Here is a 21,378-nt window from a genome sequence, read left to right as displayed (position 1 = left end):
CAGCCGAGTTTAAACAGCTATACATCTAAGGAAGGCTAGAATTTAAACAGGAGTCAGAGTCAGCTTAGAGATAGCTAGCAGAGCCAGCTCTCACAGCTCGGTGCATGGGAAGAACAGGACACAGCAACCGAGTTCACCAGCGAATACAACTCAAGAAGACCAGATTTTAAGAAGATCGATTGCCAAGGTGGGCCTGAAGCAGCCAGAAGCAAGATCTTTTTTCCTTTCTGTAAAGAAAGTGTTTGCAGCTTTTAAAAGAAAAAATATAATAATAAAAATAACTTAACCTGAAAAAGTGGTTATTAGCTTACTTCACTTCCTTAATAACGCAGGACCCAGGACATCGATGCTATTAAGGGGTAAGTAGGTAAAATTCTTCGGTGAAGGTATGGGTTATACCGGGGGATAACTTGAAAAGATAGTTTGACCTGAATAGCATCCACAGAAGCCTGCACTGGAGTCAGGGAGGGAGAATCCCTGTTCACCATTTAGAATATCAACCTTTTTTTGGTATAGGGGGAATTCTAAGAATAGTGGTAAGTTTTAACTTCACTAGCCAATTACTGATCCAAACCGTTAAATTACCTTCAATCCCATACTTCCTAATTTTCTGCAGTAGCCTACCGTGGGGAAACGTATCGAACGCCTTACTGAAATCCACATACACCACACCAACCGCTTTACCCTCATCCACCTGTTCGGTCACCTTCTCAAAAAACTCAATAAGGTTTGTGAGGCATGACCTACCCTTCACAAAACCGTGTTGACTATCCCTAATCAACTTGTTCTTTTCAAGAAAATTATAAACCCTATCTCTTATAACCTTTTCCAACATTTTACCCACAACCGAAGTAAGGCTCACAGATCTATAATTAACAGGGTTGTCTCTACTCCCCTTCTTGAACAAGGGGACAACATTTGATATCCTCCACTTTTCCAGCACCATTCCTGTCGACAAAGATGACATAAAGATCAAGGACAAAGGCTCTGCAATCTCCTCCCTGGCTTCCCAGAGAATCCTAGGATAAATCCCATCTGGCCCAGGGGACTTATCTATTTTAAAACTTTCCATAATTGCAAACACCTCCTCCTTGTGAACCTCAATTCCATCTGGCCTGGTCGACTGAACCTGAGTATACACCTCGACAACATTGTCTTTCTCCAGTGTAAACACTGACGAAAAACATCCATGTAACGCTTCCCCTATCTACTCTGATTCCACACACAACCTTCCACTACTATCCTTGATTGGCCCTAATCTTACTCTAGTCATTCTTTTGTTCCTGATATACCTATAGAACGCCATACGGTTTTCCTTGATCCTATCCACCAACGGCGTTTCGTGTCCTCTCCTCGTTCTTCCTAACTCTCCCTTTAGGTCCTTTCTGGCTAACTTGTAACTCTCAAGTGCCCTAATTGAGCCTTCATGTCTCATCCTAACATAAGCCTTCTTCTTCCTCTTGACAAGTTCCTCAACTTCCTGAGTAAACCACAGTTCCCTTGCTCGACAACTTCCTCCATGCCTGACAGATACTTACTTATCTTGGAGACGAAATAGCTGTTCCTTGAAAAAGCTCCACATTTCGATTGTACCCATCCCCTGCAGTTTCCTTCCCCATCCTGTACATCCTAAATCTTGCCGAATATCATCATAATTGCCTTTTCCCCAGCTATAATTCTTACCTTGCGGTATATGCCTATCCCTGCCCATTGCTAAACTAAACATAAACGAATTGTGATCACTATTACCAAAGTGCTCACCTACATCTAAATCTAACACCTGGCCGGGTTCATTACACAGTACCAAATCCAATGTGGCATCTCCCCTTGTTGGCCTGTCTACATACTGTGTCAGAAAACCCTCCTGCACACACTGCACAAAACCTGACCCATCTATAATACTCGAACTATTGTATTTCTTGTCAATATTTGGTAAGTTAAAGTCCCCCATAACAACTACCCTGTTACTCTCGCTCCTGTCGAGAATCATCTTTGCAATCCTTTCCTCTACATCTCTGGAACTATTCGGAGGTCTACAGACAACTCCCAAAAGGGTGACCTCTCCTCTCCTGTTCCTAACTCGGCCCATACTACCTCAGTAGACGAGTCCTCAAACGTCCTGTCTACCGCCATAATACTTTCCTTGATTAACAATGCCATAACCCCCCTCCTCTTTTATCATCTTCTCTGTTTTTACAATAAAATCTAAATCCTGGAACCTGCAACAACCATTCCTGTCCCTGCTCTACCCATGTCACCGAAATCGCCACAACATCGAGATCCCAGGTACGAACCCATGGTAAAAGCTCACCCGCCTTATTCCGGATGCTCCTGGCGTTGATGTAGACACGCTTCACACCAGCGTCTTGCTTGCCAGTGCCCCTTTCGAACTTTTAACCCTATCCCTGACCTCTCTACTCTCAATATCCTGTACACTGGAATTACAATTTAGGTTCCCATCCCCCTGCTGAATTAGTTTACACCCCCCCCCCCCCCCGAAGAACACTAGCAACCCCCCCCCCGGCCAGGATATTGGTACCCCTCTTGTTCAGGTGAAGACCATCCTGTTTGTAGAGGTCCCACCTACCCCAGATTTTCCCCAATTATCCAGGAAAGCAAAACCCTCCCTCCTGCACCAGCCCTGTAGCCACGTGTTCAACTCCTCTCTCTCCTTATTTCTCACTTCGCTAGTACGTGGCATGGGTAACAACCCAGAGATTACAACTCTGTTCTAGCTCTCAGCTTCCACCCTAGCTCCCTGAATTTCTTTCTCAAATCCCCATCTCTCTTCCTACCTATGTCGTTGGTACCTATGTGGACCACGACTTTGGGCTGCTCCCCCTCCCCCTTAAGGATCCCAAAAACACAATCAGACACATCACGAACCCTGGCACCTGGGAGGCAACACACCAACCGTGAGTCTCTTTCGTTCCCACAGAACCTCCTGTCTGTTCCTCTAACTATGAAGTCCCCAATGACAAGTGCTCTGTTACTCTTCTCCCTTCCCTTCTGAGCAACAGGGACAGACTCTGTGCCAGAGACCTGTGCCCCATTTCTTACCCCTGACAAGTCGTCCCCCGCAACAGTATCCAAAACGGTATACTTGTTTTAGAGGGGAACGACCACAGGGGATCCATGCACCGCCTGCCGGTTTCCTCTCCCTCTCCTGACGGTAACCCATCTACCTTCTTCTTTTACCTGAGGTGAGACTACCTCCCTATAACTCCTCTCAATAACCCCCTCTGCCTCCCGAATGATCCGAAGTTCATACAGCTCTACCTCCAGGTCCCTAACGCGGTTCTCGAGGAGCTGGAGTTGTGTGCACTTCCCGCAGATGTATGTGAAGCAGTTACTTTAAACGGACAGACCAGTCGGAAGCACGAGTGTTTTTGTGGAATTTTAATTAACACTCAGCAAATCTGGTGCCCAGCGCCATGATTTTGAAAACGTTTGACTTTATTCCTCAATGTAACTCCGCTACTAATTATTTCTTAACCGTGCGACGAAAACTCTGCAGACCAAAGGATTAATTATTTGAAAGCAGGCGGCATGTGGCGCACTGGTTGCCACTGGGACTGCGGCGCTGAGGTCCCACGTTCAAATCTCGGACCTGAGTCACTTTCCATGTGGAGTTTGCACTTTCTACCCTCTCTGAGTGGCTTTCACCCACACAACCCAAAGATGTGCAGGTCATGTGGATTAGCCACGCTCATGTGCCCCTTAATTTGAAAAAACATAATTGAGTACTCTCAAGTTATTTTTCCCTCATGTCGCAGAGAAAATTCCATCCCTCCTGTCCCTCCGAATACTGAATGCATGAATGCTTCGGAGGGTTATTGGTTTCTATTTTATTTACATCCACATTTAGCTCTGCTGTTTGTTCTTGCTAGTGTCGCCTTTAACTCTCTGGTTCAAGATACTTTTTCTTGCTAGTGTCTTGCTAATGTCTTGCTAGTTTCGCCTTTAACTCTCTGGTTCAAGATACTTTTTAAATTTGGCGTGTTTCTCGCTTGACGTATGCACCCAAAAAGGCATCATACCACGTTTTACTTCTGGTTTCGCGTGTGTTTTTAATCTCCTCTGTTTTTCAAGAGGTTTTTATTGTATTTTTGTCCTTTTGGAAAGTACAACGAAAGCACCGAAAAACATCAGCTTTAATTCACAGACATTTGTGTCGTCTTATTTACGATTCATGTTAATGTTGCCTCATTTTTATCATACAATGCGTGCAGTACAGAAGGAGGCCATTCGGGCAGGCGTGTGTGCACGGACCCCTTGAAATATCAAGCTACCTACACGCTCTCCCAATTAAACCTCTAACTACGCCGAACATATTTTTCGAGGCAAAGCGAAATTAGGCATGGCCAATCCACCTATCCTGTCCATCCTCGGACAGTGAGAGGAACAGTGAGTATAAATCGCGAGTCCAGGCCGATGTTCCCAAAATCCTGTTCCTTCCATCAATTGAATTTCGCACTCTTTGAAGATCTTACTCATACTTCAGATTTATTAACTTACCGTTTTTTAGTTCCTTTACTTTATCCTCTGTTTGAGACAGACAGGTTAAAAATCGTGAATCGTACCTGCTGTTGAACAGAATAAAGGCTTGCTCAGATTACGGGATTTTAATAATTTACTGGATTTGGGCGTTACTGTTTCGACGAACATTTGTTACCCATCACTAGGTTTACTTCAGAAGGTGGTGATGAGTTGCCTTTTTGAACAGCTGCAGTCCTTCAGGTACAGGCACACACACTATGTTGTTGGTTAGGGTGTTCCAGGATTTTGCCCAAGTGAAAGTGAAGGAGGGGGGATATATTTCCAATTCTGGTTGTTGAGTGACTGGGTGGAAAATTTCAGGAAGCGACGTTCCTAAGTATCTTCTGCTCTTGTCTTTCAATAAAGTAGTGGGCGTGAGTTTGGAAGGTGCTCTTTAAAGAACTTTGGTGAGTGACTGTGTATCTTGTAGATGGCACACAAGGATGCAACGATTTGTCGGTGGTGGAGGGTTTTATTGAATGTGGAAAGGTGAGAAATCATGCGGGCTGCTTTGTCTGGATGGTACCAAGCTTCTTGAGTGCTGCACTCATCCAGGAAAGTTTAGACTGTTCCAATACATTCCTGGCTTGTGCCATGTCGAAGATGGACAGGCGGCGGGTTACTCAGCGTACGGTTCCTTGTCTTTGTGCTGTCCTGGTAGTCACAGTATTAATGTGGCTAGTGCAATCCAGTTGCTGATCAACGGTAACCCGCTGGATGTTGAATGTTGGAATTCAGCGGTACTAATGACATGGAATATCAAGGGGCGATGGTTACATCCTCTCTTGTAGGAAATGGTAATTGGCTGGCATTTGTGTGGATCGAATGTAACTTGACATCATCTCACAGTTACGTGGTGTGCGTGAATCTGACTTTATCATTATCGAACCAGGCGTGAATTCATTCAGGCTCTTCCAACGTATTTTGTCAGTACTGAAAATCAAGGAAAGCACACACTTATGTCCGACCTGCCAATGTAAGGTTTTCCTCTGAACCGTGGGTAATGGTGACTAGGTCAATACTGTCGGTTGGGTGGCACTACCCTGAGGAACGCATCTCGTGCTTTACGTAAGCTTTCGCTCTGGACACCCAGCACTCCAACAGGATTACACATTTCGCTATCTGTTCGGTATGAAGGACAATCCAGATCACCTCCCTCACACCCAGACGCCTCCCACTATCTCAACAAAGAAAAAAACTACACACGCAACCAAATCTTCCAATGGGCGGCAAGGTTTGTAGTAACACGTTCGGACAAATATTGCACCCATTAAAACGACAGCAGCAACCAATTGAACTCTCGACTCCGGCTAATAGGCCATGTCTGTGGAATGCACATAATGAGGTCTGAAGTCATGGTCCGTAATGTCATCCTGATTGCAGAGCCTAACTGGTCATTCTAATGCAAGAACAATTTAATGGCGCTAACGACGATAACTGATGAGGGTGTGCGCCTTTGTGGAGGGCAGACTGATATGAAGGACAATGATGAGCTATTTTCCTCTTAACATAGAGCCAGAACTTTATTGCATCTGTTCATGATTATAATCCGAAAACCAGAGTTTACGTTTCCGTGAACAACGGGCTCCGGACACGTCGGGTTCAGGAACACAAGTCGTTGTCATTCAATCCGAATATTAGTACGTCGCTGAGTCAATTATGTGAAAAATGCCTTAAGTAAACGTTTGGTATCTCGATCAGTAAATTGTTGACTTGCACCTGTTATATTTAAAACGGACAGAGTAAGGCGGAGGTGGGGGGGGGGGGGTGGTGGGGGGAGGGGGGAGGAGGATCATCCACTCGGTGCATTTCCTTGATGATCGCTGCAAATATTTCGTCAGCTTCTAACCCATGTTTGGGCTCAGAAACAATTGATGGTGTTCAGGCAGTTGACCATGGCCCGTTGGATCGTTTATGTTACACTACAAGACCAGTCTCAACTTTATGTGGCAGAACTGAACAGCGTTAATGTCGTATGGCTGCTGATTTGGAAGCTAATTTTATTTTTGCAGAGCCAGAGACACCGTCTGCAATATCCGCCATTCCGAGTGACAACAAAAGTGGACATTTGACTCTGGCGAATCTAGACAAAATGGTTAAAAGTAATTTTCTGGTTCGCTTCTAATATTTCCCATGTGTAGAGGACCGATCTCACGTCAGCAATGCAAAAATAATAAAAGCAAATTCGATTTCAGCACTGGACGTTCAGGGGGCAATAATTTTATTTCTCCAAAGGTTTGTTTCATATCAGAGGGAATAACAGACAGAAAAATAATTCCAGCCTTCTTGACAAACCAAAAATCAATCCATGAATGAATCAAAGGCAGAAAAACAGAGCAATATGAGTTTAAGGCGTTGTCATTCGTCGCAGAGGGTAGGGAGCTAAATTTACCACCAACGTGCAAACAATGATACTTGAAATTCATTTTCATTTTTAGCTGCATTTCTTGTGCAACTCACTGAAAATCAATGTAAATTAATCTCGTTCCTCTGACATAAATAACTGTTCAACAATTCCAGGAGCAATGCATAGCCAAGTATAACGTTCCGACACATAAACAGGAATAAGGTCAGATGCTCACCAGCTTACTCACGCAAATATGTTTTGACAACAGCCTTAATGTGCGATTGAAAAGGAAAGCGGTGGAGTCAAATCAGGACGGAAAATCGGAGTTGAATCCTCGGTAATTGGAGGCATGTGCGCTAAAATTTGTAATTTGAAATGCAGAAGCGACTGGAAAATGAAGAACATACAGATGTTCCAGCCAGATATGCAGAAGTGCTGATATGGCTTGCATATGAGTCACTGTGGTGCAAATTTAAAATAATTACGCTAAGTTAAGACCACATTTGATCAACAGATGCTGGCCGCAAGTGCCGCTAGAGGAAATAGCCGCAAGTGCCGCCGAGGGAGCGCGCGATTGTGTGAAATAGAGAGTGAGTGGGAATATGAGAGGGTGGTTCGGCGGCTAATTGTATTTCGCGCGACTTAATTCGCAGCTTGGGATAACCGAAAGTGTATGGATGTTGCCATCCTACAAAAAAAAGTCAGCTTCGCGTTTTTATTTTGGACCTATAATTGATCTGTTCGTAACCAGACAAATGTTAAACAAGCTAAATGAAAGCAAACCTTTTACAAATTGTAACGATTGTATTCCTCTTCAATGCTGGCAAAATCGGAAAGTCACTTCCCACTTTTTTACACTTAAAATTATGTAAATGGGCATATCGGCAAAAAAAATCTTATCTACATCCTATTCTAACAAGCTATTCTACTTTCCAAATGATGATGCTTTGCTCAGCAACAGAGGATGACATTGGACTAGACTCACCGATTTCCCAACCGCTTGTTTCTCGTTCGCTAGCGGCGAGATTGTGTACATTCACTGCTTGTCAATGGGATTGCAAACGAGGCGACACCACGCTGCAGATAGACAGGCTTGTAGGACTGTGCTTCCATTGGGAACAGAAAATACCAATTCTCCCTTGTCGGTATTCACTATTTCCGCTGGCAGAGGTGCCCGCCCGCGCATTTCGCGGCGGCATGTGGTCGTTACAGTTGGAAATTCAACTGAAAAGCGACGGGTAGAAAGAATCATGCGGCCAGCCAAAGGAGCATCACCGAAATGCTTGCGGCAAGGGAAGCGGAGAATATTGCACTGTATGTTCCAGATTCACCCACAATATTATGTACACTTACAGATAAATTGCACTTACGAAGTGTGTAGATTTGAAAAATCAGGTCTCGGAGATTTCTACAGTCTACTTTCACGAATGTTTACCTGATTGTTCTCCAGCTTCTTGGCACTTGGATAATTCTGGATCGTGATAACACAGTGTAACGTGATTCTTTTTCATTGATTTTGAGTGATTGCATCAGATAGTCATTATGGCTGAGAAGGAGATTATTCGACCGAGCAGTTTCATCTTAGGATCAGGGGTTATGGGGAGAAGGCAAGAGAATAGCGAGAAGGGCAGCACGGTAGCACCTGTGAAAAGCACTGTGGCTTCACAGCGTCAGGGTCCTGGTCCGATTCCCCGCTGGGTCATTGTCTGTGTGGGGTCTGCACGTTCTCCCCGTGTCTGCCTGGGTTTCCTCCCATAGTTCAAAGACGTTCAGTTGAGGTGGATTGGCCACAACCTTAGTCACCAAAACGTTTATGACGGGTTATTGGTTTACGGGGATAGGGTGGGACTGAGGGCTTCGGTGCAGACTAGATGGACTGAATGGCCTCTTTATGCACCGTATGCTCTATGAGATAAATATTAGCCATGATTGAATGGCTGAGCAGACGTGATGGGCCAAGTGGCCAAATTCTGCTCTTAGTCATATCATGCCTCTGTATCGTCGACTCACTGTATTGAGGTCTCGATCGGCAATTTCATATCCTCCAGGTGCCTCTCGAATGTAATTTTGTATCAATGCAACCTCCCCGCTTCCAGAATCTGACGAATAATATATGTACATCTTCCAAACATTTCATGGAAACTTATAAAATATCCGGTAATTCGGTCTCTGGAACCCGTTTTGTAATTCATTGCGGTCATTGCTGATCATCTACCTCAATATCCTGCTCCCGCTCCCCTCACAAATTATGTTATCATTGTAACCCAGGAGCCATATTATATCCCGCCTTGAAAGCATTAATGCCGGAATTACCTGCCCATTTGGATTCTCTTTCACATCGGAAATCACAACCCTGTGCGCGGGCGACCGGCGACCTGGCTACAATGGAAATCCCTATGACAAGCAGAGGGAAGATGGAACGCAGCTACCCGCGAATGTGTGGAGCAATGACACGCAGCTGGGGAGTGGGGGCTCGGAGAATGCTACCCCAAATGATTTGTCTTGATATACTTCCTGTCTCAGCGAATTGATTTGGCTTTTCAAAATCTGGATGAAGAAATGTCTCCTTATGCAATCCTAACCGGTCGACATTGAAGCACCTGACTCTGATCCTTGGTTGACGACCCACCACCATGGACAGCAACGTCCATTCGTTCATTCTGGATAGTTCAGTTTCTATTTAACGGCTTCCAATGAGATTCCACATCATTCTCCTGTAATCGCAGACGTATAATCCTAACTAATCAGTCCCTCCTCAAACGTCAGTTTGTGTCATCTCAAGCGCCAGTCTGGTGAACCGTCCCTGCAGAACATTCTTCCACAGATAAGGATACGGGCACTGCATTCAGGTTTCCTTGTGTGGTATCACCTTAGACATGTACAATTGCAGGCGTATAACTGCCCCTGTAGTCGACTTGCCTTACTATGAAGGCTAACATACAATTTTCCTTCTTATAACCTGCGGGAACAATACGTTTCCCTTCAGCAACTGATGTAGGAGAACACACATGCCTTGCTGAACATTCCCCTCTCTCAATCTGCGTCCTGTCAGATAATTATGTGCCTTCAGTTTTGCTACCAAAGTGAATAACCTCGCCGTTATGCACATTACACTGCATTCCCAATGCATTTTCTATGCACTGAACTTATCCCGACAACGATATATTTCTTGTTTCAACGCCTCGTTTTGTGACGTCTGATGTATTCGATCGCCTTTGGTCTACATTCTGCAGCATTCCAATATTTGTCTAATGAAATCATCTCTCAACAGAAGTTTCGTTACTGACACGTGAACGGCCTCAGTTTCTTTCATCCACCTCCTTTCTGGTCTTAATAATTTATCCTAATTGAAATGCATAGTTTTGCGCCAAGAAAACTGGTCTAATTTTTTCCGAAGTTTAATGTGCCTCTTTGCAAAACGGTGTTTTAATGTTGGGATTCTGAAATACATTTGTGTTTCACTCATTCGCCCGATTACATGTTCACTCAGGAAAAGTAAGAATCCAACAAATGCCGTTAAAATCCCAGATAATTGGGCAATACTGGCTTAGTGGGTTAGCGCTGCTGCCTCACGGCGCCCAAATTCCTTGTTGGACCCCGGCTGTCGGCCACTGTCCGTGTGGAGTTTGTATATTCTCCCCATGTTTACGTCGGTTTCGCCCCCACAATCCAAAGATATGCAGGCTAACTGGATTGGCCGAGCCAAATTGCCCCTTAATGGGAATAAACGAATTTGGTACTCTAAATAGGAAAAAAGTGATAATTCCTCATAGTTTTGCGTTAAAAGAAATTATGTCTGTTTATTTAAAAAGTAAATGGATTAGAGGAAAAGTATCTTTCTTTTCCAAAACAGATTTTGCTCTTATAATTTAACCAGAGCAGCGTTATGACTGAGAATTATTCAGCACCCTGTAGAATCGAAACTCAACCACCAATGCCGATGCACTGACTTCTCAATCGCTGCTGCGAATGTATTTCCGGGCATCCTTCAATAAGGCCGTTATTTTTGCCTCGGGGGCCCAACTCGCTTAACAAGGCAACGGGATGTTGATGATAAATCCTGAATGTGATCGGTAGTAAAAACGTCATTGCTGATGATTTATCACCGGTGTAGTATAGACTATATGAAGTCGATTGGCCGCATGGTGGTAGACTGGCTAGCAGTGTTTATTTACCCGACAGAGAAACAGACTCCGCTGAGATAATGAACTACACACCCGAAACATCGCCAACCTTTTTATTGATCCTCCTACAGTTGTTCGACTAAAAACTGCATTTATATCCAGAATAAGACCGACTCTGTTCTCAAAATACTAACCATTCGCATGCCGATGGAATGTTATCGATTGATATCTGATGTGCCAAATTCCTAACATGTCGTCATTGAATGACAATTTCGTTCATCAACCCGTTCTTATAAGTTATACATTATGAACCATGAGGAATATTTCAACGTATGCATTACTAAAGAATGTACTCCAAACTGAGGCAGACAACGTTGAATAGACCAATGAATTCTTACAGAGAAGGAATAGACCATTCATGAAATTTGCAAAAAAACATCTGAAAGAGCATCCAGCCCTCTCCCCGTGCACATCCTTAGATGCTGAGGGACAATTTAACATGGTCGATCCAGCTAATCTGCACATCTTTGGACGGTGATTGGAATTAAAAAAAGGCTGAGAAAAGCAACTCAGACACGGAACGAAAGTTGAAGCTCTACTAAGACTGTCACTGAAGGTCGTTAATGAACCCAGATACCTGGCACTGTCAGGCAACGGTGCTGACCGCTCTGTAACCATGCCGCCCAATAGACGTCCTATAGTCCATTCTGCACCGGGGATGAAGCATCAACAAAGACGTTTGCACTCCGGTCACATGAAGGAGTTTATATTAAATGATTGTCGTAGGAAAATGGGAATCAGAAAATATCAGCCATGGTTGAACGGCGGAGCAGAATTGATGGACCGAGTGGACTAATTCTGCTAATTTGGTTATGGTCTTATGGTAGCCAATACCACACCTGATGTTCTCACTTCGAAATTTTTCCAGACACTTTCGGGGATTTTTCCAGACATTTTAGGGGATTAAGGTCCACACATGGGAATCTCATTGCTGGATTGTTCGGGGCAAAGAACAAAGAACAAAGAAAAGTACAGCACAGGAACAGGCCCTTCCGCCCTCCAAGCCCGTGTCGACGAATGTGCCCGTCTAAACTACAATCTTCGACACTTCCTGGGTCCGTATCCATCTATTCCTATCCTATTCATGTATTTGCCAAGATGCCCCTTAAATGTCACTATCGTCCCTGCTTCCCCGACCTTCTACGGAATCGAGTTCCAGGCACCCAGTACCATCTGTGCAAAAAAACTTGCCTCGTACATCTACTGTAAACCTTGCCCCTTGCACCTTAAACCAATGCCCACTAGTAATTGACCCCTCTACCCTGGGAAAAAGCCTCGGGCTATCCACTCTGTCTATGCCCCTCATAATTTTGTAGACTTCTATCAGTTCGCTCCCCAGCCACCATATACCTCTGGTAATGCGGCGACCAGAATTGAACACTGTACTCAAAGTGTGGCCTAACTAAGGTTCTATACAGCTGCAAAATGACTTGCTAATTCTTATACTCAATGCCCCGGCCAGTTAAGGCCAGCATACCATATGCCTTCTTGACTACCTTCTCCACCTGTGTTGCACCTTTCGCTGACCTGTTGATCTGTACACCCAGATCTCTCTGACTTTTAGTACTCTTTAGTGTTCTACCATTCACTGTATATTCCCTGCCAGCATTAGATATTTGTGCGGATTAACGTCCATCTGCCATCTCTCCGCCCAAGATCCAAACGATCTAAATCCTGCTGTATTCTCTGACAGTCCTAATCGCTGTCCGCAATTGCACCTACGTTTGTGTCGTCTGCAAACTTACTAGTCAGACCAATTACATGTCCTCCAAATCATTTATATATATATTGCAAACAGCAAAGGTTCCAGAACTGATCCCTGCGGAAAGCCACAAATCACAGCCCTGCAATTAGAAAAGCACCCTTCCATTGCTACACTCTGCCTTCTATGACCTGGCCAGTTCTGTCTCCACCTTGCCAGCTCACCACTGATCCCGTGAAACTTCACACTTTTGTACCAGTCTTCCATGAGGGACTTTGTGAAATGCCTCACTGAAGTCCATATAGACAACATCCACTGTCTTACCTGCATCAATCATCTTTGTGACCTCTTCGAAAAACTCAAGTTAGTGAGGCACGCCCTCCCCTTCATAAAGTAATGCTGCCTCTCACTAATATGTCAATTTGCTTCCAAATGGGAGCAGATTCTGCATCGAAGAATTCTCTCCAGTGATCTCCCTACCCCTGACATCAGGCTCACCGACCTGTAGTTCCATGGATTATCCTTGCTACCCTTCTGAAACAAAGGAACATCATTGGCTTTTCTCCAGTCCTCCGGGACATCACCTGAATACAGTGAGGATCTAAAGATTTTTGTCAAGGCCTCAGCGATTTCGTCACCAGCCTCCTTCAGTATTCTGGGGGTAGATCCCATCAGGGCCTGGGTACTTATCTAGCTGGATACTTTTGAAGACGCCCAACACCTCGTCTTTTTGGATCTCAATGTGACCCAGGCTATCTACACCATCTTCTCCCTACTCAACATCAACCAACTCCTTCTGTTTGGTGAATCCTGATGAAAATGATTCAGTTACCACCTCGCCCATTTCCTCTGGTTCCACACGTAGATTCCCTTGCCAATCCTTCAGTGGGCCAACACTTTCTCTGGCTACCCTCTTGCTTTTTCTGTGCGTGCAAAAAGCCTTGGGGTTTTCCTTTACCATATTTGCCAATGAGTTTCCGTGACCCCTTCTCGCCCTCATGAATCCTTGATTAAGTTCCTTCCTACTTTCCTTGTATTCCACAGAGGCTTCGTATGTTCCCAGCCTTCCAGCACTGACAGATGCCTCATTTTTCTTTTTGACGTGGCCTACAATATCTCTCCTTATCCAAGGTTCCTGAAATTTGTCGTATTCATCGGTCTTCCTCACAGGAACCTGCCGGTCCAGAATTCCTTTCAACTGACATTTGAAAGACTCCCACTTGTCAGATGTTGATTTATCCTCAAACATCCGCCCCCAATCTAGGTTCTTCTGTTCCCGCTTAATATTGTTGTAATCAGCCTTCCCCCAATTTAGCACATTCACCCTAGGATCACACTTATCCTTGTCTAGCAGCACTTTAAAACTTACTGAATTGTGGTCACTGTTAACGAAATGCTTCCAGACTATTCTTCTACCACCGGGCCTGGCTCATTTCCCAAAACCAGGTCCAGTACAGCCCGTTCCCTAGTTGGGTTGTCTGCATATTGTTTTAAGAAGCCCTTATGGATGCTCCTTACAAACTCTGCCTCGTCTAAGCATCTAGCACGAAGTGAGTCCCAATCAATACTGGGTAAGTTGAAGTTTCCCATCAAAACAACCCTGTTGTATTTACTCTTTTACAAATCCTCTATCTCCCTCTGGCTGTTGGGAGGTGTGTAGTAAACCCCCACCACTGTGGCTGCACCCTTTTTATTCCTGATCTCTACCCATATAGACTCACTGCCCTCAGAGGTGTCCTCCCGTAGGACAGCTGTGATATTCGCCCTAACCACGTCTTTTACACCCCCTCTATCCCGCCTGAAACATCAAAATCGTGTAACGTTTAGCTGTCAACCCTGTCCTTCCCTCAACCAGATCTCTGCAATGGCAACAACAGCATTGTTCCAAGTACTTATACAAGTTCTAAGCTCTAAGCCTTAGCAGTAATATTTCTTGCATTAAAAAGTTTATAAGTTTAAACTCTATAAGTTTAGCAATGCCATTATCAAACTAAATGATCCTTTATTCACTTGTAAAATACTTCTGTTGGTGACAAGTTAATTTTCTTGAAAATTACCAGAAGGGTTCCCAAGTCCAAGTTCATTCTCGAACGACACCGCCCCCGCACCAATGACACGAGCATCCACAGCCCGATAAAGCTGCGATTATTTGCTCTGTCTGTCACTGACGTAGGTCCCAACATAGTTTTTAAACGTTGGAATGCAGTTTCATCGTCTTCCAGCAAGTTAAATTTCTTGTTCTTCATCAAACCTTCTGATTGTGATACTGCTAACATTTTGCACAAGCACATTATTAAATCCACTCAATCCCAGAAATCTAACAATATTCTTTCCTTCTGTCTGTGTTTCTATTTGCAAAATTCCTAACAGTTTTGCATCTTGTGGGGCTCGTTGACTATGTCTCACAATATGTGCAAAAACAAATTTCAGGTTACATAAATGCACACTTGGCGGAATTTATGACTACATTACCTAATTTCAGGCGTTCTAACAGGTTTTGCAAGTGTTTCATGTGAACACTTGCATACAAAATGATCAGAGGGTTAGATAGGGTGGACAGCGAGAGCCTTCTCCCTGGATGGAGGTGGCTAGCACGAGGGGACATAGCCTTAAATTGAGGGGTAATAGATATAGGACAGAGGTCAGAGGTGGGTTTTTTACGCAAAGAGTGGTGAGGCCGTGGAATGGCCTACCTGCAACAGTAGTGAACATGCCAACATTGAGGGCATTAAAAAATTTATTGGATAAGCATATGGATGATAAGTGCATAGTGTAGGTTAGATGGCCTTTAGATTTTTTCCATGTCGGTGCAACATCGAGGGCCGAAGGGCCTGTACTGCGCTGTATCGTTCTATGTTCTATGTTCTATGTTCTAACTGCAAACCTTTACATCTTAAATGTGCACTGAAAGATGCTTCGTCCTTGACTCATAATCGTCTTTCGCTTCTCGAAGAGCAGAAGTTTAAACATATATAGTCCTTTTGGAGTTATGATTTCTGAGCTTTCCTTTACCTTCTCAGATCAAGGTACTTACCAGCTGTTCAGCACGTGTTATTTTGCGTTTGCACTCGAGCGAGCAAAAGACCGCCACTCGGCCCATCGAATCAGCACCGACCCACTGAAAGGGCACCCCTCCTAGTCTCAATTCCCACCAATTGCACAAAACCCACCTAACGGTTTGGACACAAAGGGGCAATGTAACATGGCCAATCCACCTTCCTTGCAGACTTTTGAACTGTGGAAAGAGTCCGGAACACCCAAAGGAAATCCACGCAGGCACTGGGAGAATTAGCAATCTGACAGTTGCTCAAGGTCATAATTAAACCCTACAAATATCCACTTATATATTAATGAACTTCTAGTCAGTAAACCTGTCCGTATTTTCGCTTTGATCGAGATGTGTGCCTTGTCTAATGCCCTGAATTATCCTTCGAATTTCTGGTCTATACTCAGGAAGTTGTGTGGGACGCTATTTTCTCATTAATCATTGAGTGTTTACATAATAACATTCAGGAACACATATCTCCATTTAACAGCACGCTGTTTGATCAATTTAGTTAATTTGGAATGAGCCTGCTGTATTTTCAGAAATCTCTTGGAACTAAGGATATCAATTTATTTCCCGGTGTCAGTTCGATCTTCGGTCAGTCTACTCAGGATCATGCCAGATTACATTTTCTTACCTTTCTCATTTAGGACTCTAAATCTGGACACCACTTCTTGTTTTATCCTTTGTACACGGGACCGCGTTACTACGCACTCAGGAAACTCCCTGGGATTGTCTGTTTATATGTTTTCTTAAGTTAGATTTTCTACAGGCTGTTCAGATACAGAAGGCATAAATACGATTCGTGAACAAATCGCCATTCTTCCCTAGAACTAATTCAATCCCTGAAATGAATGACGTTCGTGCTACTCAAGCAACGTCTTCAGCCTATATTCAAAGACGTATTTTCTTCCTGGTTTCGCCATAAACTGTTCACTAGAATATTTCCTTCTGGAGAACAAGTATCCTTATTCCACATCATTAGCCGTTGTCTCACTCCTATATCTATTAAAATTATCTAATATTTCCTCGTTGTATTGTGGGTCGGTGGAGACAGTTTTTTGCCGCATTCAAAATTCCAAAACACATCAGCCACCTGCTGGTAAGTCTGCCCCTGCACAATTTGTCGACAAGTTTAAACCCAGTGTGTGCTGTTCTCTGCACATCAACCCGGTCGGCTTCTTTTGTTCTCCAATCTCATATTTAATAGTTCCTTCTTAAATATCAATCGCTAACCACATCCTTTTAAGCACCTGCATCAAGATGTATTTTGGCCCAGAAAAATCATTCAACTCTCCTCACATCGGTTGGCCCACAGCACCATTTAAAAAAATAGAGCTGAAGGCTTCTTGAAGATTTCAACACGATCTTTCTTTAATGACTGGCTTTTTCTCACAAATTCCCATTTGCTACCTCTCACTGACGTTAATGTGATTTGAATGAAATATACTTGCTCTCTAAATTAACCCATTCGTCAGGAATCTTCGTGGCTTGATATGCAGTTCTAACTTCGTGTCTCTCCAAAGGAATTATTTTCATGGGAGTGATTCATGCAACATAATTATTTGCCTAAGTTCCAGGCACGTTTTGACAATTGTGAATGCTGCCGCCCACTTTTCGAAATTATTTTCTTGTAAGCTTTCAGGTTCAATTTAAATCTTCACAGGTTATTTTCCTTACAATTCGAAAGTATTCGGGAATCTTCTTGTGTGACCTCAGCCCCACTCAGTGTAGCCTTCTTCACCACATCGTCCTCCGCAGAAATTTCACTTGACACATTCGCAGAGACTTCAGTTGCCCTATTCCAAAACTCTCCTTAACACGGATCGACCATTTGTATTTTGACCATTTCATTGTTCCTGCGATTTTCTCAATGTCGTGAAAATAAAAGGCTCAGTGGACGTCCTATTCGTCGAATATGGGAGGCGCTGGTGCAAATCGAAATATTTCTCCAGTAGCTTTATGGGAACAACTACATCCAGGCTGCATCTTCTCTGGCCGTTCCACTCCCACTGCCCACACTTGAATCTGAAGTTGTATTTCTCTCCTCGTTTCCTCTGCCATTGCTAACCAGCATTTCAAGTGCCTTTTTGAACATTTATGTTTCTCTTGATCCTTTGTTTTTGCAATTATCCTTAATTCCTTTGTTTTTCGTGTGAATTGAATTTTAGTGAATTCAAGTTATTCCTGTTTCGAAATAGAAGCTCTGCCTGCCAACCCCTAAGGGCAGCACGATATCACAATGGATAGTACACTTGCTTCAGAGCTCCAAGATCGCAGGTTCCGTTCACGGATTTGTTCACTGCCTGTGCGGAGTCTGGATGTTCTCGTGTTTGCGTGTGCTTCCTCCGGGTGCTCCAGTTTCCTCCCAAAGTCCAAAGATGTGCAGGTTTGGTAGATTGATCATGCTACATTGCCCGTCGTGTCCAAAGAAGGTAGGCTGGAGTTACCGGGATAGGGTGGAGGTGTGGGCTTGGGTAGGGTGCTCTTTCCAAGGGCCGGTGCAGACTCTATGGTGCGAATTAACTCCTTCAGCTGTGTAAATTCTATGATACTATGATATTCAAGTCAATTGATATTTCTTCATTTAAATTTGTCTCAAATTTGTTAAACTCTGTAGGCGAATCAGACGTTACAAGGTAATATAGTACACACCCTAACACGTCTGGACGTCTGTGGGGACATCTTTGCTGTCGCCGTATTTTGTATCACTCAAATCTTCATCTTGTTCCACGCTTTCCTCACATAGTGACGTACAAAACGTCACAAATTCTATGTATCCACCGAAATCTGGGCCAAGAGCCACCCCACTGTCTGTTGCCAACCATGCCGACGTTTCATGTTCGGGAATATCAAAACTCAGAAAGGTGTCTTGAAGCACTATTTCGTAGTGGTGCACATGTTCTTTTTCAAAAAATATCAGGAACGATATTCAATCCAGTGAGGTAATGGTCCAGCCGTTTTGTGAACATCTCATTAAGAACATTTATGAAATAAAAGGTATGTGAGCCACTCACAGCAAAAAGGGCAATAATACATTATGGGCATTACGTATACTGATGACGTGTAAATGTATATGAAACTCTCCCTTCTCAACAAATTTATGTGGAACTCTATGAGCGAAATCCAGCAATTAATTACAAAAACCTGTTCAATGTAGTCAAGTCAGGGAAATAATTTTCATGTTCAGCAGAGGCGGAAATTTGCTTTTAGTCGACCATTTGAGCAATCTACTGCAGTTCCTATCCTAGTTATCTCTTTCTCTCCTTATTTTGCGATCTCGAATTATGACATTTCTTGCAATTTTTTGTTATTCACCATATTTCCTTTTTGCCAGGTACATCTCAAATTCATAATTGCACGAATGTCCGTTCACTAATTTCATAATCTCTCCATTCGTCACTCGACTGCTTTCAATGGTCACATTTGTAAAATAATTATTTTCCTTTATAGGCGAATAAGTATATTTTTATTTCACCAGTAGATTATCTTGAATCAACTCCCCCATTTACTTTGTTTTTAACTTAATTTCTGCTCATTACTGGAGGAGTTAGATATCCTTATTTCTGTCAATGCTTAAATATATGAAATTTCAACGTCATTAAGTGTTTGTTTGGGCATCAAACAAAAGTGTGCAACTCGATGCACCTGTTCTCCTCACGTGAATGATACAATACGATTTACGCTATGATCCTGTCGAAAAGTGAGAGAAGAAATGACACTCTGTGACATTTTAGTTAATTGAACGCAGTGGTGATTGTTGCCAGCGTACGTCGGTTGCAAACACATTGTCGGTCAATGTAAATCCACTCAAAGTGAAATGTACCTTTCCCTTTACCTTTCGAACTTTCGTCTGGAGGTAAAAGCATGCCGATGTCAATAAAAAAGGTGAAAAAAACGCCCACAGATGTGGCACCAATGGGTTAAAATTGGCATGTTTATGATATTTTACATGTTGCACATGATGTTGAACATGATGCTTGAATCAAACAAAGATAGTGCGCATTTATAAAAAATACACTTAATCGAGGGATGAGTTTTCATCAAAGATAATGCCTTGTAATAAAATGTGATAGACAGCCAATCAAATTAGGGCAGCAGTTCGTCAGCATTTCAAAGCCTGCCATGAGGTATATGACACAAACTGAATCCAAAACGAAGCAAGAAAATTCGAGATGTGTGCTGTTATGGGCCAGGGTGTAGAAAGCAAAAATATATATCATGGATTTCACCTGACCTACGAGTGTTTATTGAATTAGGATAGGATCGGTACAAGAGCCTGCCTTTAACGTGTTATTCAATATAGATGTCTGGCTTTTTAAAGCTAAAAACAAGCTTCAATCTACGAATTTAGTTCACATTTGCATAACACATACAGTAAGAATTTTTAGCAACTGCAACCTTAAAGACCGCACACAGCTACATTAATCTATATATAACTCTTAATACATTCACTCATAACTGTTCCAATTCAATAATCAATTCCAAATAAAACCAGAAATCTCTTTTCACAGTTGTGGCGCAGCACTCGGCGATCTTCCTGGTATAAGACGTGTCATTGACACTCTTGTTCCCCTTTCCAAACAGCAGGCTTGAATTCCTCTCAGAAATCAATTATTGCTTTTAAGTTATCAAGTATTCTGGAAACAGCTTTTAAAATGAAGATGGAGTCACATCTTTTACCCTGTGCATTCCAAAACCAAACTCAAACAAAAGTAAAACACACAGCACCACAGCCAGCTCCACCCTCACAATGACATTACTGAAGTCATGTGATGAGACAAAAACATTTCTTAAAGGGACATTCCCATGGCAGTGTGCAGAAAAACAGTATTGCGGCGTTCATGTGAGGCAAATAAATAAATGTAAACTTGTCATGATTCGATCGGCATGCATTCGAAGAACAAAGAACAAAGAAAAGTACAGCACAGGAGCAGCCCTTTCGGCCCTCCAAGCCTGTGCCGACCTTGTTTCCCTTCTAAACTAAAACTTCTACACTTCCTGGGTCCATATTTGGGGCCTCACGGTAGCATGGTGGTTATCATCAATGCTTCACAGCTCCAGGGTCCCAGGTTCGATTCCCGGCTGGGTCACTGTCTGTGTGGAGTCTGCACGTCCTCCCCGTGTGTGCGTGGGTTTCCTGCGGGTGCTCCGGTTTCCTCCCACAGTCCAAAGATATCCGGGTTAGGTGGATTGGCCATGCTAAATTGCCCGTAGTGTAAGGTTAATGGGGGATTGTTGGGTTACGGGTATACGGGTTACGTGGGTTTAAGTAGGGTGATCATTGTTCGGCACAAAATTGAGGGCCGAAGGGCCTGTTCTGTGCTGTACTGTTCTATGTTCTATGTTCTATATCCCTCTATTACCATCACATTCATCTATTTCTCAAGATGCCCCTTCAACGTCAATGTCGTCCCTGCTTCCAGCATTTCTTCCGGCAGCGAGTTCCAGGCACCCACTACCCTCTGTGTAAAAAAACATGCCTCGTACATCTTCTCTAAATCGTACCCCTCGCACTATCCACTCTGCCGATGCCCCTCATAATTTTGTAGACCTCTAT

General features: G+C 43.4%; 1 protein-coding gene across 1 annotated transcript in view; it reads right to left on the bottom strand.

Annotated features, from left to right (window-relative positions):
* LOC119974296 (myosin-8) overlaps positions 1-21,378 on the bottom strand; it is a 263,344-nt gene that overhangs the window by 131,805 nt on the left and 110,161 nt on the right. Inside the window, exons 13-15 of the mRNA XM_038813068.1 lie at positions 19,645-19,671; positions 8,322-8,357; positions 4,519-4,545 (exon numbers count right to left, since the gene is read on the bottom strand). Coding sequence (XP_038668996.1) covers positions 4,519-4,545; positions 8,322-8,357; positions 19,645-19,671 — 90 coding nt within the window. The remainder of the gene's footprint in view (positions 1-4,518; positions 4,546-8,321; positions 8,358-19,644; positions 19,672-21,378) is intronic.

The sequence above is a fragment of the Scyliorhinus canicula genome, chromosome 12 (assembly GCF_902713615.1).
Source record: "Scyliorhinus canicula chromosome 12, sScyCan1.1, whole genome shotgun sequence".
NCBI classification, from domain to species: domain Eukaryota; kingdom Metazoa; phylum Chordata; class Chondrichthyes; order Carcharhiniformes; family Scyliorhinidae; genus Scyliorhinus; species Scyliorhinus canicula.
The sequence above is the reverse complement of the archived record's forward strand: the minus strand, read 5'-3'. Positions and strand labels throughout refer to the sequence as shown.